Raw genomic sequence first — 26728 nt, forward strand, 5'->3', positions numbered from 1 at the left:
GTTTCGCGGAGAAAGTACACTACCACTACCGCTCAGCATTCGCGGGAAGGTCATTCAGGCGAGTCGGAAGAATAGGGTAGTTGACAACTTTTTTTAAATATATTTATCAAAAAAGTATTTCATCCAAAATCTATGGAAAAAAGATTTTTTACAATCCATGCAGTAATAAATAAGTTATAACACTTAGAAATTTGGTGAAAAGGGAAGTTGTCAAATAACAGCAATATTGAAATGTGACGTCACCCAGTGCCACCGGCATTACGTAGCGTGAGTGAGAAAGGGACAGCGCGATATCTCCATCTAGTCATCGACTTTTACTCATACCTATATTTCAAATATGAATAACTGCTTAATTTTTCAACCAATTTTGTTACTGATTTCACAGAAGAATTACTTTTTCATATCTCTTCGTACAAATCTCTTAGGCCTCAGACAAAGAGAGATGTTAAGTGTGTTGTTTGCTAAAAAAAAAATAGGGGAAATTAATTTTTGCTTCGTAGTATGGACAACTTTAATAGTTTGCCTCTGAACCTAAACATCGATCTATTTTGCATCAGCACGACAACTGTAAAACGTTTGTTATCACAGCAATTCTTTACTAATAATTAATTGAATTCTTTATAAAATACTTTAGGACACAATGGCTTAAATTTTTAATGTAATGCTTATACATTGCAGGCGCTTATTTAAGTTATCTATAGGTGGAGGCTTATTGTCAGCAATTTATCAGAATATATTCTTGTATAATTGTAAATTAGTCTGTAAGCCTTCCTAAAATGAAATAAATAAATATTAATTACTGTTAGATATAAAATAATGAACTAAATCTAACATAGGAAACTACCCTATTGTTAATATCATTGTTAATTTTACAAAGTTTTAAAATACATTTTAACACCTCAAAACCACATTTAACATAAATAGCGTAACTTCAAAGCGTCAGCATTCAACATCAGGGGCCCTTATTTAAGCCCCCGCCGAAGAATGGCGTTCGTTAGCTCCCGAACAACCCTTTGTTTCAACCCTCGAGTTATAATCGGGTTTTACGCGGCTAAGAAATATATCTTTTGATTTTCAAAGTGGTATTTAATAGGTACAATGTTTTATTTCGAACGGTAAAGTTGAGAATAAAGGGTGGGAAACGTTTTGTTGAGAAATATCAAATTTTGTTCAGGTATTGTAAACTGGTTAAGATATTTTCATCAGACAAAAACAGTATCGAAAACAAGCCATTCATTTGGAAGTTACGATGTCATTCTCAGATATATATAATTATACACGTTTAACTTATAATAAACATTTTTCCACGTCGGAGGTTAAAAAAAGGCCAACAAATAATTAACTAATCTATATTATGATTTTTATTCCTTCTTTCCTAATTTGTTCGATTCTATGTTGTAAACTCGTAAATACCGATATTATGCGTAATGTAACATGTACTTACCTTTATTTTATACGTATAGACTAGCGACCCGCCCGGCTTCGCACGGGTGCAATGTTGATACTAAATACACTTCAGAAAAACTGTGAACGTTGTATATAAAAACATAGCGGCCCGCTCTGGCTTCGCGCGGGTATAACATAACAAAATAACAGTATTTCTCCACTATTTAATGGATGTTATTATTATACATATAAACTTGTCTCTTGAATCACTGTATTTATTAAAAAAAAAACGCATCAAAATCCGTTGCGTAGTTTTAAAGTCTTAAGCGTACATACATAGGGACAGAGAAAGCGACTTTGTTTTATACTATGTAGTGATATGCAGAACTAAACCCAACGACAATAAATATTTACTTACCCCCTTATTCATAGACGTTATTTATTTAAGTACGGAGCATTGCTGGGATAACAAGACAGTTTCTCAGCTTTGTTTATCTGACAGCCAACTAGATTCAAGTTGTATCTCCATATTAGCCAATCACAACGGCCCTATGTCTACGCACTGCGAAGCCTGCCATGCCGTCAGCACTGAGAAACAGACTTGTTATCACAGCAATGCTCCGTCTTTAGATAAATATCATCTATGAATAGGTGGGTTAATTTCTAAGTTCACATGAAGCTTCATTTCTGTTACGCATTAAGTTTTTAATCGTATATAGTTAAATACCTTTGGTATAAAATAATGCACAAAATTAAATATTACTACACTATTTAAAAAAATGCTGGAAGGATAAATTTTTTATCCGCCCCGATAGCGACCACCGTACACAAGGTGTTAAAACCTGCCATAGTGGCCCACGTGAGTGTCGTGTTCCGGGATCAGCCTGTGTATATCCAGTTTCATTAAGCCGGCATAATTGTGTCGACTGTCATCTCTCATCAGTCGACATTCTACTGAACTCCTCTCCACTAACCATCAGGTGCAGTGGGGCCATTTTGGGTTTGATGAAGTATATGCTAAAATTATTTATTTTTGTTTCAGGTGTCAACAAGCGACTGGACCACAATAACTATGTTATAGTTTACAGTTGCGATTAGTTGCCAGTAGTATACCGTTCAGAGACTAATAAACAAATAGTTATCAAAATGGGATGCAACACGAGCTCCGAAGCCAAAACCGAGCAGGTTAAAGACCAGAAGGAACAAACTAAGGAGAATATAGCCAACAATGCTACAGGTATTTGACTTGTTTTTATTGCTTGCGAATGCAGACCAGCTATCGGCTCACCCTTTACCCTTTTCCACCCTCATCAGAGGGCTTCAGGCAGGTATGGTGAACCTTTAATGGTTAACGTGCCATCTTACTGATATTGGATGTAGGTTTGTGCCTCTTTCATGAGAAAACTACAGAACGGATTTGGATGAAATTTAACAGTATATTTGGTTATCGATCAGAATAACACATAGGCTACGATTTATAAAGATTTTGTGTAATTTGGTCATAACATAACGATGCATATCAAGTAAGTCGGAAAAAATATCCCGGAAACTCCTTCACCCCGACGAAGCAGCGAGCAAAAGCTTGTTATTAATAAAAAAAATATTGACAGTAACGTGCCATCCGGGACCGATTTTATCTATTCGAGTTCTCCTTTTGAGCGACATTTTTCTTGAACCAATTATGTTTTTTTAATCGGTGCACGGCAAAGTGGCTTCATTGCGCCTGATGATAAGCGAAGTCAAGTCCAAAGAAAGATTCATATACAATGTTCGGCGTATTAGTAGCGTGCCCAAATTATTTTGTGACACTGGCACATGTGCTATTCGCCATCCCTGGCCTAAGGAGAAGGCGAACCGGGCAAGTGCCCGGGGTCTCGCATTTACTTGAGCTTCGCGCGGAACCATGAGTTATAAAATTTTGAAAGGACACAACTAAATATTGGAAGGAAGTAAGGTAACAAAAATTATATTCTTACAGATAAGGTCTCTTCGGAGTTCGATGTGCCTTTAAATTGTCTATTTAACAAAAATAATTCCCTAAGGCCTTTTGGGGGGCTAACCGGGCAACCTCACGGAGCCTCGCACGCTGCCTTGGAGGAGCTATTTTTACGATCTTGCCCACGAAACTGTTAAAACCGGGGAACTTTTTTTGCTCCGTCTGAGGCCTCGCTTTGTTTTTTTTTTGCTTTTACTTGGGGCCTCGTGTCGCTTAGCGCCGCCACTGAGCCCACCTGATGGTAAGTGGTTACCGTCGCCCACAGACGTCAGCAATACCAGGAGAGCAGCCGAGCCGCTGCCCACCGTGTAACTTTTTTTAAACCTCTAAATAAATAACTAAATTATATTAAAAACGTACTGTGTTTACACCTCGATTACTCGAACGTGACGTCACAGGCAACGCCATGACACTTTGATGCGTTTTAGCGCGAATTTTAAACTTATAAAATAAAAGTTATTTTTTACTAAAATCTTTATTTTTAGCCATAATATGATATTTGTTGTAATAAATAAATATTTCCGTACATTATAAAATAGTTTTTAAACATCTGTCATCATGCCTATTGTATTGTATTCTTCTTAATTCTATATTATGTCAATATGTGGATAATAGTGTGGGTAATATGTATATACTTTTAAATTAAGGTTAATATTCCTTAACATGTTACAGTTTATTGTCCCTACAAATAAAAATACAAATAGAATTATTATTATCGGGTATATGAAATTATTACATAACATACATAACATCACGCATTTTATCCCCGGAGGGGTATGCAGAGGCGCAACTAGGGCACCCACTTTTCGCCAAGTATGTTCCGTCCCATGATGTGATAGGGGGCGAGCCTATCGCCATATCGGGCACAAATTCCAGACTCCGGGCTGATACTGAGCAGAAAAACCCAAATATCACTTTGCCCGACCCGGGATTCGAACCCAGGACCTCAGAGCGCTATTGTACCGGACGTGCAATACAATATGAAATTATTTGTTTAAACAATAACGTTTTGTACTTATCCTTGTAATCCGCAGACAAAAGGTAATATTCAAGATTATAGTGTATTTTATTCTACCAGTAATATTTCGCATTATTTAAAATCATAATCTAATTATAATATTCTTCTTTATGTAGAACAAAGTAAATTAAATATGATGTATTTCAAAGTCATACTTGAAGGTTAGATTTTAAGTTATGCACACTAAATTCTAGACGGAATTATTCTAGAATGACCTCGGTTACCTCGGTTAATGACTTTAAATATGTACCCTATGCGCGTAACTTTATATTTATGGACTAGCTAAAGTATTAAGCGACGGTGGAAACAAAAAGCTTAAGCGACATTCTTTTTCGAAAAAATTTAACTACTTTAAAGAAACAGTTAAAAAGTGCTAATTTTAAATATTTATGAAACTTAGTGTCGCAAAAAATTTCGCTTTAAGGTGGTAGCTCAAGGTCCATTTTCATACATTTTGTTTCGGCTTTAATCTGGGTAACTAAACAAGTATTGGCAAGTAAAGAATTTAAATTCACGTCTAGTTAGTGATTAGTTCTCGCAGTTGAAAAAAAATGTAAAAATAATTAATAATCATGGATATTTCTGCCTTTAAAATTTCGTCATATTAAATTTTAAAGGCCGAAATATCCATGATTATTAATTATTTTACATTTTTCTTTCAACTGCGAGAACTAATCACTAACTAGACGTGAATTTAAATTCTTTACTTGCCAATACTTGTTTAGTTACCCAGATTAAAGCCGAAACAAAATGTATGAAAATGGACCTTGAGCTACCACCTTAATCAAATGCTTTACTACCGTCGTAATGTTTTTAAAATATAAGTACAAAAATTAAATCAATAGGTTTAAGTAGAGTCTATAAAGTTTAATATTTATTAAGTTTAAATTTACAGTGTATATTATTACCAATCTACTTTACTGTCGTAATTGTAAAGAAAATTTATTTTGATAATCGTTGATGACAGTTAAAAAAATCTCTAAGTATTTACAAGATAAATTTTGTTCAGGCCGAACGTCTCAGCTACACAACTAAATAATAATTATCTAAATCGACCTAAAAATCTTCGAGTAATTAGTGTACATACGTAAAATACACGCGGTGAATTTAAAAACCACATTCTTTTTTAAGTCGGTTAAAAAATATACATTTTATTGTTTGAATAATAACACAGATGACGCTAGTAGCCACCGCTCAATATAATTAGTAACAAGGTGAAATTTGTTTTAACGCCATCTAGCGAGTGACATTGAAACATTTTACTACGCTCAGCTGTGCTCCCACGATGTCCATTAATTTCTCTGAACTAATGCCTCCTACTCTCGATCATAGATGGCAGTAGTATTATGTTGGTTGATATTATGGATTTTATTTTATGTTTTTGTTGTTGCCGTGTATTAAAGGGAGAAAGAGAGTTATTGCTGTTGTAATATCAGACTATTAACTGACGCATTCCTTTGGGTTATTGTTTTTGTTACATCAGATTATTTTTATGTAGCTCATATCCCAACAAATCTATTGTAGTTACAAAACACAATTACAATTGTGATTAGTTTGAAGATTGGTTGTTAAAGCCAGCATTAATTTTCTCACATCTATAAGTATCAAACAATATAACGGTTTTTTATCCGTAGGAGTCATTTAATAACATATTTTCTTTGCCTAAATCATGGGATATTATACAATCATTGTCTGAATTTGTCTAAAAACATAAGAAGGGGTAATGGAATCAGCGAGAAGGGACTAGCGAGGCCATAAATTCAGAACGTAATATATGACTCTTTTCCTGTTTATTATATTTTCCTCCCGTTTTAGTATAATCTAGTGGGAGGAAGGATAGCGACTATCAGCGGCGCAAGGTAAAGTTTTGCAAAAGTGGCCCCGACACAACATATATCTACTAATATGCATAAATGCGGTCTTCAAATCGTTCTAATGATAATTAAATTTTACATAGATTACGAAAGGGAAGGCGATAGGAATCGGGTATGGACTTTTCTTTATTGTCGATGACTTACAGTATACATATTATATATCTTCTATATTATAAATACGAAAGTAATTTTGTCTATTACTTTACACTTAAACCGTCTAACTGATTTCGATGTAATTTGGTATGGAGATAGTTGGAGACCCTGGGAAGGACATAGAATGCTTTTATCTCGGAAGACATTTACAACCAAGCGGGGTCGGAGGAAAAGCTAGTATTCGACTAACGTGTCACGATTTGTCGTTCTGACCGTGTCGCAAGGTCAATCGATATTAAACGTACATCCAAGACAGGATAACACAATTATAGTATCAAATCTACTCTTATTTCGATTACCTTCGACAATTCTTCAAATATTTGTTTGTTCACTTTTGTTGTTTCACTGGTGGTAGGTCTCTCATATATGAGTCTGTCTGGGTAGGTTCTACCGCAATGTTTATTTCTGCCGCCAAGCAACAGTGTGTAGTCACTGTTGTGTTCCGGTTTGACAGCATTGAAGCCAGTGTAATCGCCACTCAAAAAGGAGACAAATTAAAATTTCTTACGAGAGTAAATTGGCATAAAAAGTCAATATAATAATAGTGTAGTTACTATGTAGCACTAGTCTAAAAACACATTACCTTCTCGTTTACTACATCCCGTACCAGATCCAAGAGCTTGCGTGCCTCGCTCGCATTTACAACACATAAACCCACACTTGAATAATTCTACGATTTATATGGATCCGGCGAGGTCTTGTCGTGAGACTCTTTAAATAATTTCGTTATTATCAGTTTATATTACTTTTTTCCCAGTAGAATAACTTCGGCGATGTTTTTGTGTAGTTGGATGTTGTAAAATCGGTTGTTTTATGAAATTTCTAGATTTTTTTTATCCGATAAGAATCTTGTGAAGAACTTTGAGGCATAAATACTTAATTGGTTTTATGCTATCATACGTGACTATTTTATGAATTATCGCTTGGTTTTACGGAGAAGGGAAACATCGTGAGGAAACCTGTATACCTGAGAAGTCCTTTATAGGAGTTTTGAGGGTATGTAAAGTCTACCAATTTGTACTAGGCTAGCGTAGTAGACTAAGGCCTAATCCCTCTCAGTAGTAAAGAAGGCCTATGCCTAGCAGTGGAACAGTATATAATACAGAGCTGATATTATTATAAGTGATCTCTCAGCTTAGCGATTTACCCAATTGGGTATTATGTTTACTATAAAAAAAATATATATATATTCCACTCCTATTTTCGCTTACAATGCTACTGGTTTATACTGTATTTTGTATCTAAAAACTAGGTTACGTACGGACTGCTTTAATCTAATTTAATATAATAAATTCCTTGTTCCAAACTATACAAGCTGTACAATTATATAGACAAATAATACTCGTATATATAATAATCTAGCATTTAATCAACTCATCATCCGTTATTATTAAATAAGAGCCTTTAGTAAACTCAGAGCGACCCTCGACAATACAATCGGATTATGGGAGGACGTCGCGCTGTCTGGAGGACCTTCAATGCTTGTAGGTGGCTAGGATAACTGTTTGATAGTGGCGGAAAGTAAAATATTCTGAAAGGGAACCTGACATAATCTATACATACTAATATGCATTAATTCGGTCTGCAAATCGTTGTAAATAGAGTCTACAAAAAGGTAAGCCGGTAGGCATTGGGTTATACGGACCCTGCACCACTGCTGTTTGATATGTCGAAATAAAATTAGTTTTCGGATTTTAACGCGGTTATATGAAATGTGCTCAAGACTGGTAGCGTACATACATACATACCATCACGCATTTATCCCCGAAGGGGTATGAAGAGGCGCAACCAGGGCACCCACTTTTCGCCATATGTATGTTCCGTCCCATGATGTGATAGGGGGCGAGCCTATCGCCTTATCGGGCACAAATTCCAGACTCTGGGCTGATACTGAGCAGAAAAAACCCAAATATCACTTTGCCCGACCCGAGATTCGAACCCAGGACCTCAGAGCGCTATTGTACCGAGCATACAATACAACTAGGCCACCGAAGCAGTCTGGTAGCGTATATTTATGATATTTGTTTGTTCCTTTTCATTATCACCGGAATAATACAGCAACTCTTAAGACTAATTTTTAACATCATAGGGCCGATTTTATAAACTGATCTTAACTGTGAGCGGGATCTTAAGTAAATATTTTAGGTATTAAACTATTTAATAACAAAATTTCGAGCTGTTATTTTAGCAGTCGCTGTCAAAACAAAACTTTTAAAGATCTATCGAATGCTGTGTCTTAAAATATTATTTGAGATGTTGATTTGTTTATTAAATAGTAATGATCTTAACGATGCTGACCTTAATTTGGCAGCATCTCAGTTCATAACGCACTGAAAAACTGAGCTGTACCTTTAAGTATGTCCCTAAATGTTCATTACATTAAAAAAATACTTAATAGTCACTATCTATAAAAAATAATATTTTTTTTTATTTAGACTATTTGCCAAAACCCTAAAATTGCAAAATGCACGCAACTTCAGCGTGATGTTATAAGTTTCCTCAGCATTTATTTTCGTACAAAAACAACTTTAATCAAAGTCTTTATACGAGTGTAGCTACCCTCAGAGGCCTTTAGATGGGTTCTCTGAAACATTCATATTACCTAGTAAATTTTCTTCTACAAAAAGTACGCTTGGTTAGAGAACACACTTTTTATAGTTTCTTTAAAAGTATGTATTGCTCATAGCTACAGACATCTCGTAACTCATAGATTTGATGGTCCGGAATAAAAGTAAAATCAGGGAACAGTGTATTTTGCTCTACTAAATATAATCAGGAGATAACCGAGTCATACAAGAGAATTTTGGCAACTACAGCCTTGAAAAAATCATATTCTGTATTATTTGCAAGTGTGGTGCAAATCCTCCCTGAATAACTCTATATGTTGGTGAAAACTTAATTAAATATAAATTTATCAGAAATAAAAAATGCAAAATATAGCTTTATATGGTTTTTTTACTTATTTTTTTTTTCTTTTTTTTATTGCTTTTAATGATGAGACGAGCTTGCCGCTCGCCACATAATAAGCGATACGATCGCCCATAAACAGTAGAAACACCATCCAACTCCTTGAATTACAAAGTTTTGTTTGGTATTCCACTGCGCTCGCCATCCTGAGACGTGAGATGTTAAGTTTCATTATGTCCAGTAGTTTCACTGGGTACAATATACTTCAAACCACAACAAAACAGTGACTCACACTGCTCCTTGGCGGCAGAAATAGACATTGCGGCCTACTCAGGCGGACTCTCACATATGAGAGGTCTACCACCAGTATCAAGATTTATATAGTTAGGATCTAGTTAATCCGATTCTAAAACCCTAAGTCATACAAAATTGCACGAAAATTTATGTTATACTAAATACTAGCAGACTTCGTAATACCAAGAGGATTAGTGGGAAATTATCCGTAGCTGCTACGGGTCTACGGCGCTACGCTGCTACGGTGATACAGTGCTACGAGTGCTCGTAGACGCTCGAGTTCTTAAAGTAATCTTTATTAATTACTCCACAAGTGCTGGTTAGTTTATAAAAGGTTTAATTTTGTTTGGCAAATTTCAGCTTCTTTGGGAAGGAATATTTTAGTGGTTTTGGGAATGTAATTAACGTAGGGCCAAATAAAAGGAAATAATAATATACATTTAGCAAGACAGAAATAATACATTTTTATTGAAATGTTATAATAATAATAATAATATCAGCCCTGTATTATATACTTGCCCACTGCTGAGCACGGGCCTCCTCTACTGCTGAGAGGGATTAGGCCTTAGTCCACCACGCTGGCCTAGTGCGGATTGGTAGACTTCACACACCTTCGAAATTCCTATAGAGAACTTCTCAGATGTGCAGGTTTCCTCGCGATGTTTTCCTTCACCGTTAAAGCGAACGATAAATTCACAAAGAATACACACATGATTTTTTAGAAAAGTCAGAGGTATGTGCCCTTGGGCTTTGAACCTGCGGACATTCGTCTCGGCAGTCCGTTCCACACCCAACTAGGCTATTGCCGCACACTAGGCTATTGCTATTGAAATGTTATGTTATTTGATATTACAGTGTTGAATAAGGAAAATACAAATTCTTAAATATCATATAACATACATCTGACACATTTCCAGAATATTTTTTTTTCTATAGATATAGTTATTAGTTAATACTGGCATTTAAATATAAAAAGCCATGATTAAACCAAATCTTAGTTGAAGCTCTCAGAAAAATAATGGTAATCAAAAAGTAAACATAGTAACTTACACATCATGCCTTTACCCTCGAAGGGATGGGTAGATGTCCAACTAGGGAACTTACGTTCCGCCATATCGCTGACTCACTATTACAAAGTACTATGTTATATTTTTCATATAATTAAGTTATGTATATCACATGGTTATTTGTCTTTTTCAGTAAAAATATCCAAGGATTCCCATATAAATAATAATAAACCATAAATTACTGCATTTTCAAATTTTTACGAACATGAAAAAATTTCAGTCTTGTTTTTCAAACATGAATTAAAATTCCACTGGACCTTGTAATAATGAACCTGCTATATGTGTTTTAGTATGACGTGATAGAAGACGAGCAAATCGCCATATCGGCCATAAATTCCAGACTCCGTTCTGATAGTAGAAAAACATTATTTTGCCCGACCAGGAATTCGAACCTTATACGCAATAAACTACATAACTGAGACATAACCAAAAAATTATACAGAGTCACTTAGCTAACTAGGTCGTATACAAAGAAACACGACAAAATCCGACATAATATGACTAAGTCAGTAATATGAGCCTTATACAGCATAGTTCTGTTTATTATCCCTTGAGAACGTTGCCAATTTAGAAATACAGAGAGAATTCTAGAAAAGTCTTATTAAATGCCTGTCGAGTCCACATATGAAGGATAAAAATACTAGTACATAATTGACACACTATCAGAGTCTAAATGTGAATCTTTCTGAAAGGGAATTTGACCCAATATGACTACTAAATGTATAGATAAATGCGATCTACAAATCGTTATAATAATAATTCGATTTTACGTTATTGTATTACTTGTGTTCACTTGTGCGTATAGTCTATCCCTCTTATTCATAGACGTTTTTTATCTAAGGACGGAGCATTGCATTAACAAGTCTGTTTCTCAGTGCTGACGGCATGGCAGTGCGTAGACATAGGGCCGTTGTGATTGGCTAATATTGAGATACAACTTGAATCTAGTTGGCCGTCAGATAAACAAAGTTGAAAATACAGCAAGCTGTCAGATAAATAAAGCTGCGAAATTTGTTATCACAGCAATGCTCCGTCCTTGGATAAATAATATCTATGAATAAGGGGGTACGTATTTGGGTACTGGTGCAGGAGGGATAAATAATACTAAGTCCATGATACACAATTATATATATATATATATATATATATTGGAATAAGTAGGTACTACGCTTTACACAAGGTTTCGGTAGCAAGCAACGCCTGCTCGATATAAAAATGCGAAAAATAGTTTTACTTTCATATCTGAAATTCGCGTAAACATAAGAAATCATTGCAGAATTAATTCAAGATAGTTAATTAAAATATTGTGAAAATTTCTAAATTGTTTTCTTATAACATTGAAAATATGTAACGAAACCCACTTTCTCATTAATCATTTTATTATTTAACTTTACATGCCTTATAACATTTGAAGCTATGAAGTATTTGCAAAAATGTTTATTATTCTTCCCTTACTATTAATATTTAGTTTACTATTATGCTGAATAATAAAATATGTTAAGAAAAATTTATTTAATTTGGGTCAGCCCTCGCCTAACAAGAGTTAAAGTTTTCATTTGGTCTTAGTTGTTGCCTTAGTTCTAATAAATTTTACTTATTATCATTCCCGGACGGTCTCACGGGATAAAACAAGTAAAATTCCTCGAGTTTACGAAGCGAACTCTGGTCTTATTATTCATTTACAATGAATTCGTAATTACTAGCTAACCCTTAGACGGTAGCGTCATCTATTGTTGAGAAAAGAAATCATAATTTAAGCGTTGAACTATTCTGTTCTCGTTTTTATTAAAATTACCAATTTATTTCGTTATTTGTAATTAAATTCTTTTTTCAATATTTTTTTGTATCTTAATTCCAATTTTAAATTAACTGAACTTCTGTTTCCGTATCTAATTCCAAATATAAACATAACAATCACAATAAAATTATATGCGGCTGTACCTGGCAGATTAAAAAAACACATGAGCCCTACTAAAATTACTTACGTGGAGCAAACAACCGCCCTTCGCCGCGCAACCGCGCTTCACAGTCGCTCAGAAAGCCGTTGGAGGCGCACGCCGCGGTCTGAATCCTAAAAAAAAATCGCCAACCTACTTTCCTTACAAAAAATAATCAAACAAAACCCGCGACCTCTTTGGTGAGAATTTAAAAAAAGAACACTTGAAATTTGACAGCGCGGGATTTGGGTGAGTTTTTAAGTTATAATTTTTGGCAAAGGAAATCGAATCGTTCAGTCTCGAAAAAAATCTGTTGTTTGAAGCGATCATCTTAAAGGTCGTGGAAGAAGGGCGAGCTAATTGGGTTAAAACTAATTAGGGAGGGTTTCACTGTTTATATTTATACCGCGTGCGTTAAGGGTTGCAATTCTTGCGGTAAACGGTTTTCACTTTGTTATATTTATTTGAATACTTTGAGGACGGTTTGTGGAAACCCTTGAAAAGGAATGTGCTTACAAACGTATTCATTTGGGTTATTTGTTGATAAAATTTAATTGTAGAGGACGTTTCATTCTTTGTAAATCTAATAGATGTGTTATAAAAAAATCGGCACAATCAAAACCACATGTTTTACACTTCTATATTTGAATAGAATAGATACAAACTTCGATATTTAAATAGAATACAATAGTACATGCCTACAATTATTTTAACACTGGCCAGTATTACTTTAAAATTAATTTACAAAAAAACTATAATTCCATTGTATTTAATTTCATCACACCTCAGGAATTTATCCCCAAAGTATGTTAACACAGGTTCACGTTTTAAAACAATAAAAATTGCGGAATTTTGGAACATATTTGACCTCTTACGTAAAAGTATTATACATCGCTTACAAGGTTAGGCTAATAAGTAGTCACACGACTCCCGTGTTATAGATCTCATATATGTTCACGCCTTTCATCCCGAAGAAGTAGGCAGAGATGCTTTTAGTGCACCCTTTTTTCGCTATAATAGGTCCATTGATAGGTGGGAAACTTATCGGCATATTTAGCACAAATTCTAAACTCCAGACTGATATTAAGTAAAGAACCTAATATAATTTTTCCTGACCCCGGATTCGAACCCGCTACCTCACTACAGTCATACAGTAATATAACTACGCCACCGCGACAGAGTAATATGGATTTTGTGAAAATATTTGTTTTACGGTCAACCTTCATTGACCTTAATGATTTTGTGACGCTCCAATATTAGGTTCGGCTTTGGTATAAGACGAGAACTTCTTATAACATAAATTCACGCCATTATCCCTAAAGGCTAGGCTAAAAACTAAGTGCACCTATTTAAGTATATATCCGTCCCATGATGTGATAGGAAGCGAGCCTGTCGCTATATACATATTTTAAAACAAAGTCACGCATCGCTACTGACTGCTTGAACTGCTGCTTGAACGCTATAAACTCAAAAACTACCAAATGCATTTGGCTGAAATTCGGTATGGCAATAGTTTGAGATCCTAGAATAGATATAATTTTTTTATCTCGGAAAAACTCTATCACGCAGACGATGTCGTTGGCAAAAACTCTCTTTTTAAGTCGTCGTAGCTTTGTCATTCATATACGAAAATTCTGACTGCACATTTTTAATATTTACCTTTTCTATATACCTTATTTTTTTAAAGCTATGGGTGTATATTTACAAAAATATCCAAAGTATATATTTTATTTCATTCAAACCTAATCCTAATTATAATTATTTTAAAAACTCGCTTAAACGACTTAAAATAATACCTAATTCTTTTATATTGGGAGTTTAACCTAGAATCTTGCGTCTTTGTGTCGACTAGACTACACGGCGGTGAAATCTTCAAGGATAAGTCCCTAACATAAAATTAAGTCCAAGAAACCAGTAACAATGTGGAAAGTACTTTAATTTAATGGAGGCTGACCTCACAAGTCCTATGTAGTTTACATTATCCCGAAGTGAAACAGTAGTTTTAGTTTTAAAAACTATTTTATGTTACAGCGTAGTCTTATTTCCGCCACGTGTAAGATCTGTCCTGAAATTCAGCGGCAATAGGCGAAATTTTCCCTAATGGAACCCAACATAACGTATAGGCACTAATATGCATAAACTGGACAGGTATGTTTAACTTGAGCTAAGACTGGGCATCCTCTAGTCGCGCTTCTGCCCTTCGATGTGCTCTTACGTGACTTGTATAGCCAATTTTATTAACGAAAGTACGAGCGCAATCTATATTCGCCGTGGCCGAAATCGGCTAGGAAGACATCATCATCATTAATATGCATAAAAAAAAAAAAGTTCTGGAATGGCGAACACGAATCGGAAGACGTAGCGTAGGCCTCCCACGAGATGGACCGACGATCTGGTGAGGGTCGCCGGAGTCCGATGGATCCCCTATGGCGCTCAATGGGGGAGGCCTATGTCCAGCAGTGGACGATTCCCGGCTGAAATTTATTCTAATGATAATTAGGTTCTACATAAAGGCTAGCCGGCAGGAATCGCGTTGTATGAATCCTTCTCTTCTACTGGGATGTCTTTCTAGATTAGAAAGTAACCCATACTATGATCCGAGATATGGTCTATTTGTGTACCAAATTGTTCTCAAATATGTGCAGCGGTTTTCTGTGTATAAGGAACTATCCAAACATCTCCACAAATTTTCGCATTTATAAATAAGTAGGGGATTTTTTTTTCATTTTAATATTAAAATATCTTTATCCATTTTTGGAAACCTAAATTTTTGGTTTAAGTTTGGTTAAAAATATGTGCAGTTTCACTTAAATTTTTTATAGGACAACATACTTGGAAATAAATTTTAGTGAAATTTAATTGTCATAAGCCATCTAGGAAGAACACACCTTCTCCTTATTGTCGAGAAATTATATTACTTCCAATCAAAGTCATTGAAATATATAGTTAGTTATAGACCGGGCATTAGGACTAAATTTTTGTTCCAAATGTTATTATTAATCGGTAATAAATCGCTGTCTTATTTGAAATGTCAGTATGACAAGATGTTACAGTGTCCTATTTACAGAAAAAATGCTAATATTCGCATTAAAACGTGAGAATTATGATATGGAAACATATTAAGTATTTTACTTTGATGTTTTGCTATTTCACGGTAGATTCAGTAACCATCACATAAACGCAATTTTTTTGTATGAAATTCTTTCTAATATCCGCTCTATGTAACCATAAAACTCTTTGCTTCCAATGTAAACACTATATAGAATATGAAATACATAGTATACCATTTTGTTTCATTATAAACACACAGATAAATAAGTTTTAATACTTTTTAAAATTAAACTACTTTTCGGATTCTATCGCGGTTTTTTTATATTTTAGTTTTCTCCCGACGTTTCGAAGACTTTGCAGCCTTCATGGTCACGGGGGGGACATAAATAACCGCGGAAATATAAAAAACCGCGATAGAATCCGAAATGAAGTTTAATTTTAATGTGTAGTTTTAATACTCGCTTGTTTACGCACACTACAATTTTTCTATAAATGTGTGCATGAGATTTTCTCTTATTATTTTGCAGAAAGGAATCATACAAACCGTTTCTTTTATATATTGTCTACGCTTAGGCACCATAAAAAGAATTAATAAAAAATCATGACTACGCCCTACCGAAAACAAAGGAAAAACAAAGAGAAAAAGGTACAAATGGCAGTGTTATCGCTATCGGAACGTCTTCGTGACAACGATTACATTTAGAAGATTGCCGTCCGTGTTACTTTGTAAGTTTTATTTTTGTTTACGATTTACGGTGATGGATTGTTCTGAATAAGTTTTAAAAAATGGGCTATAGGCTCGCTCCCTATTACGTTATGGAACAGAGTATATAAGACAGAAATTGGGTACACCAATTGCGCGTCTGCTTTACCCTTCGTGGATACAAGCGTGATTGTGTGTGTCACATAGAAATATGCAATTATTGAAGAATTCAAAAATATTTTGACGATTTCTTTTAATTTTATATTGTAGTAATTACCTAAATCTATGCCAGTTTGTTAAAACACTTTATTCGGATTAAGTCAAAATGTCATGTATATGGAAATAAAACTAGTTTTCGGATTTATCGTGGCATTTAATATTTTAACTATTAAATATAATATTAAACATTCTCATTTTTTTTTAATTTTATGTATTTGTTGTTTGTTGGTAGCTTTGAGTTTTCGACTTGACTCTGTGAAGATGAGACATGTTTGTCGTAAACATTACACTATTATGAAACATACATTTTCTGAAGCACTAAAATATGTAGATAAATATGAATTCATAAATTATTGCTCTGCAATAAGCGACCTAATTGCATAAACCTTATCTTTCATCTTATATACTACTCGTATACTTTCCATATACTATTAAACTGATTATGAAAAGCGCAACACTAGTTTCTTGTGTTTCCTTCTTTAATCGAAACTTTTACCGAAGTGGTGTTAGAGTAAAAATATTCTAAAATATTGTTCAATATTTCATAGTTTTGAAATAAATTTTATATCAAAACTAGCGACCCGCCCCGGCCTCGCACGGGTGCAATGCTGATACTAAATACATTACAGAAAAACTGTGAACGTTGTATATAAAAACATAGCGCGGCCCGCTCTGGCTTCGCACGGGTATAACATAAATTAACTGTATTTCTCCACTATTTAATGGATGTTATTATTATACATATAAACCTTCCTCTTGAATCACTCTATCTATTCAAAAAAACCGCATCAAAATCCGTTGCGTAGTTTTAAAGATTTAAGCACACATAGGGACAGAGAAAGCTACTTTGTTTTATACTATGTAGTGAAGAAGGTCAATAAAAATATTAGAACAAAACTATAATTTCATAGTATCGTGTTTACGTACAACTGTTTAATGTATACGTATTTACTAATATTTGCAAGCCTATTTAGCAGTGGTGTAGGGCCCACATAACCCGATTCTTGCCTTCCTTTTATGTGGAATTAATGTAGAATCTAACTATCATTAGGACAATTTACAAACCGCATTCTTGCATATTGCAAAGACGGCGCTAGCCTAGTTGGGTGTGGAACGGACTGCCGAGACGAACGTCCGCAGGTTCAAATCCCAAAGGCACACACCTCTAAATTTTCAAAAAAATGATGTGTGTATTCTTTGTGAATTATCGCTTGCTTTAACGGTGAAGGAAAACATCGTGAGGAAACGTGTGTGAAGTCTACCAATCCGCACTGGGCCAGCGTGGTGGATTGATGCCTAATCCCTCCCAGTAGTAGAAGAGGCCCGTGCCCAACAGTGGAACAGTATATAATACAGGACTGATATTATTATTCTTGCATATTGTAATCTATATGTTGTGATGGGCTACCTTTTGGGAACACTTCACCTTTCGCCACTGATGTTTTACGATCGATTTCACAAACCGTGTGACAATGACGTAAATCAATATAGTTTAAATATTCATAGCCACTGCGGTGCATCAGGCTCTTCCCATATTATTTATGTAAATTGAAGGCCGATTGAAGATTTATTGTCGGATTTTATTTTACGAGGCGTGTCACTCAGTATATTGCTTCGGTTAGTCTAGCAGATGCTGATGGTTTGAGACTTTGTTTTTTTGAGACTTTCCCGTCCTCACACCTAGCATTACAACTCCTGTAAGCGAGGATCAGCAGTGGCACGCATTTTATGACACCAAGTAGTGAAGCACGGCGGGTCTCAGGGAAAACTAATATGTCATTATCCCGTAACGAAATTAATCAAATAGAACGATAGGGAGGAGTTGGAAATATTAATTGTCCACTTCCCTCCATAGCAATGCGGGTGACAAAATCATGATCTAAGGAGGCGTTTTAACCTCAAATATAGGGATTTTTCTGATGGTTGTAGGATATATTTTATATCTCACATAGCGACTACCGTACACAAGGTATTAAAACCCGCCATAGTGGCCCACGTATTGTCGCGCTCCGGGATCAGCTTGTGTATATCCTATTCCAACATGCCGACATAATTGTGTCGACTGGCGAGAGGTAATCATCTCTCGTCAGTCGATATTCTATTGGACCCCACTCCACTTGCTATCAAGTGCAGTGGGGCCATTTTGAATAAGCATCCAAAACCTTTAATTTCAAAGTATTGTTTGGTATTCCACTGCGCTCGCCATTCTGAGATATGACATGTTAAGTCTTAATATGTGCAGTAGTTACATTGGCTACAATGTCCTTCAAACCGGAACACAACAGTGACTAAACACTGCTAGCGGTAGAAATAGACTGCGGTGGTACGTACCCAGACGAACTCTCACATATGAGAGACCTACCACCAGTAAACCCTTAGGCGTTTTGGACATAATAGTTTATTATTATTGCCCACTCTGAAAGTATCAAAACCAACTAAAGTCCAAAAGAGATGGTACCAGAATCCTGTAGGAGCTTGCATCATTAAGTAAGAGCGTAGCAAAGGGAACACGGAATTGGATTTCGAGTTGATACACATATACATACATACATGTGTACACAAGGTTATTGTTACGAACGTTGGTGATAGCTAGACCAGTATAACTTGAGCTCTTGTATTTAGATTATAAAACGTAAATAGAAGGGATAGGATCATGTAATGATACGTACGTTGTGTAAATGTCTTCTGAAATTAAAATCCCATGGAATTACATTTTTTTAGATAAACAAAATAGTGTTATTAGTTATGGGATATAATGTACTAAATTTCATTAAAATCAATTCAGCGGTTTATGCCTAATTGGCTACAAAATGTAATAATATCCAAGCAAATTCACATTTATAATATTAGTAGTATAATATACTTATCTAATAATATATAGTAATTTATCAAAGTTAAGTGCAGTATAAAAAAATTCGGTACCTGAATTATACATACATACGTTCATGTTTTATATCCCCAAAGGAAAGGCAGTGGGATAATGAGTGCACCTATTTTTTGCCATGTCATTGGTTCATTATTGCCGGGACTTATATTCATTTTTATTTATATTATAAATATGAGAATTAAAATTTTCATATAGGTAAAAATTTTAAACGAATAGTCCATAATTCACCTTTTATTTCTTACGGCATTATTAGATGTTTTTACTAAGAAAAACGGGATCATGTGATATGTATCTCAAATTGTGTAAATTTTTTTACATAGAACTATAGTTCTATGTTATATATAACTATAACTGTCCTATGATTTGATAGATCGAGCCTGTCGCAATCTTAGAATAACCAGACTCTCAGCTGGTGTTGAGCAATAAACCTCAATATTAACCTAAATTATGAGAAACCCACTGGCACCAAAATATATCGGAAAAAACGCCGAGATTTATTCGAACCCGAACAATTCATGAATTATTGAAGAAATGTATTCAATTTACAGGCCGAAGTTGTTAGTATAACAAAAAAATATACTAAAAATGAGCCTTATTTTTATCTGAATAAGGGTGTCAGGCGTAGCAGAATGACTTCTTCTTTTTCCCACTGTGGTTCAGAAGCTAATTTATCTAGCTATCGACCTATATTTGCCTTAATATATTTTTTTACATTGCTATATTTTAGACTACGCTTTCCTCGTGGCTTCAGCCGTGTGTGAATTTGTTTCTAAGATAAAAGGCAATAATACTCAAAAATAATATCGAGGGTTGAAAGGCCAATTAATTTAAGCGACAATTTTGCAAAAATATTTTCTTGTTTAAAAAAACATAGAAAAAGAGATGATTTTAAATATGCATGACAACTGTGTCGCAAAAAAATGTCGCCTAAGTCAATTAATTAGCTTTACAACTGAGGATACGGATTTGTATTAGTATATATTTTTAGAATCACTAACTGTATGTCCAAACATAAACCATAACCGGTGCCATTATCACTCTAATTCCCATGTCAGTCCATAGTTAACGATTTGAGAACATGCCTCAGTCGCTTGGGATTGGAATGCTCGATATAGCGATAGGATCGCCTAACTCAGGAAATAAACGCGGCGAACCGTAGAAAGGAGGTGAATTGTGCATCACTTATCTCCACGTAGATACAGTTTTATGACTATAAGCTGTCTTGACAGGTCTCTTGTATGAAGAAGTTCGTTTGGGTAGGTAACAATGCAATCTATTTTTACCGCCAAGCACCAGTGTGCGCGCACTGTTGTGTTCCGATTTGAAGAAAATTCTAGCCAGCGTAATTATGGGCATTATAGTCGTTTTAATAACCTGATCTCATGTATGAGTAAGAACTTAAGTAGATGTTTAAGGTATTGAATTATTTTATAAAATAATCTTGAGCTCTCATTTAAACGCCAGTTGTCAGCTGAGTCAGAAGGGCTGAATTAATAAAGCGTACTCTACTTTGAGTAAGATCTTAAGTAGATGTTTAAGGTATTAAATTATTTAATAAACAAAACTGGAGCCACCATTTGAACGCCGATTGTCAGCTGGATCGGTGGAGTATAATAAGCAAAACTGAGCTCTCAAAATTCGCCATATGTTGTGACTTAAGATATCATTTGAGATGCTGTTAATAACTGCTTATTAAATAGCCACGATGTTAAAATGCTGACTGTAACTTAACAACGTCTCGGAGTCGGCTGATGTACTTCAGAGCGATACTAAATAGCACCTATTAATATGACCCTAAGATTCCTATTGTTTCAGAGTGACGAGCAAAATTCAACCTTACACGGTGCTTTGTTATTCAAAGTTTGGGTGATGTTGTTGTTTATATAAAAACTATTATACTCAGGCCATAATATGACAAAAGTAGTTTATTACCGAAATAAATACGGGCTAAAAATGCGATCATAAGGGAAAAATGACGTTACAAAAAAAAAAATACGAAAAAAAAAGTTTCGTCTTTTCCATTATGAAGGCAATATTATGGTCTCAATTTTTTCTCAAATTTTTGGTAGTTTTACCCTAATGAATATACTATATTTCACTTGAATTAATCTCTAATTATTTCTACAGGATAGCTAGTAGATTATCATCTGTCTTCGTAATAAAAAAAAACCGTTTAGGTAGAGTAACATCTAAGATCATGTTGTTTTGAGTCAAGAATACAATAATTGACCTTCACGGCGAGAAAAACATAAGCCAACTGCGAAAGAGTTTGGAAACTAAAAAGAAGCATTAATATCTCTTGACCAAGTTTGTAAAGTAACGTAATTGGGTAAGTTTTATGCAAACAACGGTAAAGTTGCATGATTTATTCTTTCTTTTTATGATTTTGGTACTATTTGTGCGTAATAAATTATGTGCGTATTTTAAAGAATAATTCATATTTTGTTGCCATTATTAGAGATGTATGGAAATTGTGCGAAAGTATTATAAAAACCAATTTTTTTATTTTAATATTATAAAAAGATCTCCGAAAATTATTAAAATTTTGTTCCTTTGTTAAGATTTTTTTGGAGTATCTGAAACTTGAGTGAAAATTTCATTAATAAATATTGTTCCACTTTTAAAATTAATTTCTTTGTTATTTCTGTTAAACAACACAATTTTAATACTAGTAACGATTTTCAGAAATCTACAATTTTTTTTCTGTGTCACAAAATATCTTCACTGGATTATAAAGATCTAGTTAGCATTAATTTTTAGCTCACCGTCTTTCCTCTATTTCAAACTTACTCCATAATGCTTATAAGGTCAGTAGAACTCCAGCTATTTTAAAATTCCTTCAGAGCACACAGCTTAGAGTTAGAGTTGTTATATCCCCGTGGGATGTACATACGGACTGGTGCAAGCGATATTTCTACGTCTAGAATTTAAAATTCTCATAAATGTTGTTTCTGTGAATTTAAGACGCTTTTGAAATTCTTAAGTAAATTTGATATTTAAGTTATGTTGATAATGTTAAGATAAGTTGATAATGGATTTTAAAGTACTTGTTATTGAGAAATACAGTGAAAACCGGTTATAGCGACATCGAAGGGATGACTGAATCTGGACGCTATATCCGATAGTCGTTATAACCGAAATGTCGCTATAACCGGAGTCGTTATATCCGGTTTCTACTGTATGTGATCTGGTAAATAAGAATAGATTTTTGCAGGAATCCCTACGCCACAAAAAAAAAATACGCAATCAAGGCTTGCGACAACTATTTTGCAAGAAACTCTTTATAAATTAGGTAGTTTTCTCTCTCAGACAAACTAATTGCTCAGTGTTTCTTTATTTTTCGAAAATTTTAGTTACAGGCTAACGGAAGACCTGTTCACCAACAAAACTAGGTTTTGGGAGCGAGTTAATGATTTTTTAATGTGCTGTGGGACGGCCCCTTAATGTGAATGAATGTCTGCAACGTAAGGACGGAATTGTAACAGTTTTATATATTGCACTTTTAGAAAGCGGCATCTTGTTATTACGGTGAAGAAAAACATCGCGAGGAAACCTGCATGCCTGAGAAATTCTCTATAGGAATTTCTGAGGGTGTGTAAAGTCTACCAATCCGCACTAGGCCAGCGTGGTGGACTAAGGCCTAATCCCTCTCAGTAGTAGAGGAGGCCTGTGCCCAACAGTGGGACAGTATAATACAGGGCTGATATTATATATCTTGTTAGGTGAATTATTTAACTCTAAAATGCACACATACACATTTATCCTCGAGAGGTTGGCAGAGGCTTGATAAAATCCTCAAAATTAGTTTTAACTTAATCTATACTAATATTATAAAGAGGAAGTTTTTAAATTTGTAAGTTTGTAAGAGCTGATCTCTGGAACTTCTCAACTGATTTTGATAATTCTTTCACTATTAGGAAACTTCATTACTCCTGCCTGCTATAGGTAATTTTATTTCGGGTAAAGTTTAACGCATTTCCGGATAAATACGACCTGGAGACCTTCAAAAAAGAGTGTATTCCTACCTAAAAAGCCGGCAACGCATCTCTCTACCCCCTAGTATTGCAGATGTTAGTGGGCGAAGGTGATTACTTACCATATGCTCGTTTGCCTCCTATAACATAAAAAAAACGCGGGCGAATTCCCGGGCAAATCTCATACAAGAAATCATAGAGTTCAACCAAATTGATTTACTAAGAACAGGCTTTCGAAAATATCGGTATCGTAAACCGAAATAAATGAACTAAGAAGCATTAGGTCAGATAATATTAAATTAAATTATTCTGGGAGCGAAATGCAAATAGATTTAACCTAAATATCAGTCAGTGACTTGGATTCTACTGTTCGGGCAAATATGATAGGGGTAGTAAAGAATCTACAGTGGCGGTAATACAATAATGAAACGCAATGTAGAATAATGATTTCTTATGTTTACGCGAATGTTAAACATCAAAATAAAACTTTTTGGATTATATCGTGTATTTTTATGTTTTTCCCCGACGTTTCAAAAACTTTGCAGCCTTCATGTCCAAAGTTTAAGAATGATTGAAATAGTCATGGTAATGGAAATGGATCCTTGTGAAGTTTGTGAACTTGATTTACTAGGTTTTACATGCGGTTTGGTCCGAGTAAAAATGTTATTCCTAGATAAATATTATACCGGGATAAAAAGTAGCCTATAGCACTTAGAAGTAATGTAGCTTCCTATTAGTGAAATAAAGTTTATAATCGGTTGAGTAGGTCTGAGATTAGCGCGTTTAAACTAACAAACAAACTCTTCAGTGCCTCCGCTGCTCAGAAGGAATAGGCCTTAGTCCATGACGGTGGCCTAGTGCGGGCTGATTTCAAATACCTTTGAAATTAAATATGAAGAACTCAGATATGCAGGTTTCCTTACGATGTTTTACTTCACCGTTAAAGCAAGCGATAATTCAAAAAGAATACACACATCATTTAGAAAAGTCTGAGCTGCGTGTCCTTGGGCTTTGAACCTGCAGACATTCGTCTCGGTAGTCCGTTCCACAACCAACAAGGCTATTTATTTATTTATTTTAGATTCTCCAGGAGATTATACATTCAATTTACACACGTGTAATATAACAAAGGTCAACTTCTGATGCACAACCAACTTAAAGGAGTACACAGCGTTCATTGTTAGACATATATATTAGAGTAGACTATGATTTTTCTAAAAAGTAGTCAGGTTAGGTTTTATAAAAATCTATTTAGTACTAAAACTTTGTAATGCCATTCATTCAATGAAAGTCTCAAGTCAGCTACAAATGGCTCGCAATTTATTTAATTTGAGGACAGGCGTGACACGAATAAGTCTGGGTACAATGTAAGTAATTTATCTTGTAGGTTACTAAATTCTTGCCTGTACCAGAATATTTCTTACAGCGAATTTGTTTGTTGAAAGTAACAGTCAAGTTACCGTTACTTTTGCCTAAATTGGATTTGTCTTGTGATCACTATGGATTTAACAATTGTTTTTGTGTACCAGATTCCGCAATTTAAGTCTGCGAATCGAATACTGGAATCCTCTAACTTAGCGATTGTAGGGGTTTGGAGGAAAGTTTTTTTTGTCAACACCGGGGAAAACCCGCGAATGGGATACTGGAATTCCCAGGCTTAGTGACTGTAGGACCCTGGACAAAAGTTGGGAGGGGATATCTGAGGAAGTGTGGGAGAAGGAAAAGGAACCTTCTTAGGATGGGCTGAAGGGAAAAGGCCAGGTAATGTTCGCGAGCCCTCAGAGACCTCAATGTGTAGTTACAACCAGGAGGAATACAAACCGAACTGTGTGCCTGACTGTAGACTGCAGACGCGCAATAAAGACACCCACTTTACGCCAAGTGTGTTCCGTCCCATGATGTGATAGGGGGCGAGCCTATCGCCATATCGGACACAAATTCCAGACTCCGAACTGATACTGAGCAGAAAAACACAAATATCACTTTGCTAGCCCGAGATTCGAACCCAGGACTTCAGAGCGCTACCATACCGCGCCATCGAGGCAGTCGTAAAAAATGTCAGAGATATGCCATTCTCGAAACAGCATATTCAACTGAACAGGAATGCCTTTCCGACCCTGTGACGTCACACATTAATTCTGAACGTGTCATGACCCGACAATTGTGTTGAATATAATGGCATTATTTGGACTTAGCTCTCGGCTGCTAATTGCTGTGTATTTTGTGTTGTTTGTGGTTCTAATTTTAGTACTGTTTGTTTTAGAATTAATTTTATGAGAGAATGTTCGACGAATATTTTAGAATTGAAAACTAATATTATCTTACTTCGACTTTCAGAGGTTTCTTTGACTCGAGCTTTTGTTCGGGTTTAATGGCCGTCTTGATACTTTTGAAAAAGTGTTTCAAGTTGTTCCCCGAGTACCCAAAATGTGTTTATTGACACTTTGATCCATATTATAAACGTATAGATTGCTGCTTGCTTTTGGAGTATGTTATCTATAAGACTATGGTGGAATTTAACATGTTGATAACTCTGGTTACTCCTTACTTTTGGTTTGTGTTTTGGACCTGCGGACATTCGCCTCGGCAATCCGTTCCACACTCAAACGTCACCCTTCAGTCTTTACTGCTCCATTATTTCTTTATAAATATACTAGCTTTTGCTCACAGCTTCGCCCGCGTGTAGAAGTTTCCGGGATAATTTTTTTTTCCAACTTACTTGATATGTATCGTTATTACCTATATTACCAAATTACACAAAATCATTATAAATTGTAACTTATGTGTTATTCTGATGTATAACCAATAGTACTGTAAAGTTTTATGTAAATCCGTTCAGAAGTTTTTTGGTGAAAGAGGAACAAACATACATCCATACATCCACCCACACCAACTTTCGCATGTTTAATATTACTAGAATGAGAAAGTGAGTGTGTAGATGTTTGTTAGAAGTAAATGCAGAAATAGCTGAACGGATAAGAATGTAATTTGGAACACGGATAGACCATCTTCTGAATTAACATATAGACTTAATCCCCGTAAATTACTTCCTTAGGAAATAATGGGATTTTTAGTCTATTTTGTAATAGATGTCGCTGGCGTCGTATAGATGGCGCTATAAATTGATTCAGTGTTTTAGACTTTTGTAGCGGGGATTAGTTTCTAGCGAGCGAATCCGTGAACAACTAGTAAATAAATATGTTAAACATAGCTTTTTTATTAATACTATTTAAGAAACCGAGGCATTCTGTATGCTTAATTA

At 35.0% G+C, this 26728-nt stretch overlaps 1 protein-coding gene across 1 annotated transcript in view; it reads left to right on the forward strand.

Annotated features, from left to right (window-relative positions):
• The window catches only part of LOC115452970 (sperm surface protein Sp17), a 171233-nt gene that overhangs the window by 40418 nt on the left and 104087 nt on the right, over positions 1-26728 (forward strand). Inside the window, exon 2 of the mRNA XM_037438052.1 lies at positions 2429-2623. Within this exon, the coding sequence (XP_037293949.1) occupies positions 2533-2623 (91 nt within the window). The 5' untranslated portion in view covers positions 2429-2532. The remainder of the gene's footprint in view (positions 1-2428; positions 2624-26728) is intronic.

This window comes from Manduca sexta, chromosome 2 (assembly GCF_014839805.1).
Source record: "Manduca sexta isolate Smith_Timp_Sample1 chromosome 2, JHU_Msex_v1.0, whole genome shotgun sequence".
Classification (NCBI taxonomy): Eukaryota; Metazoa; Arthropoda; class Insecta; order Lepidoptera; family Sphingidae; genus Manduca; species Manduca sexta.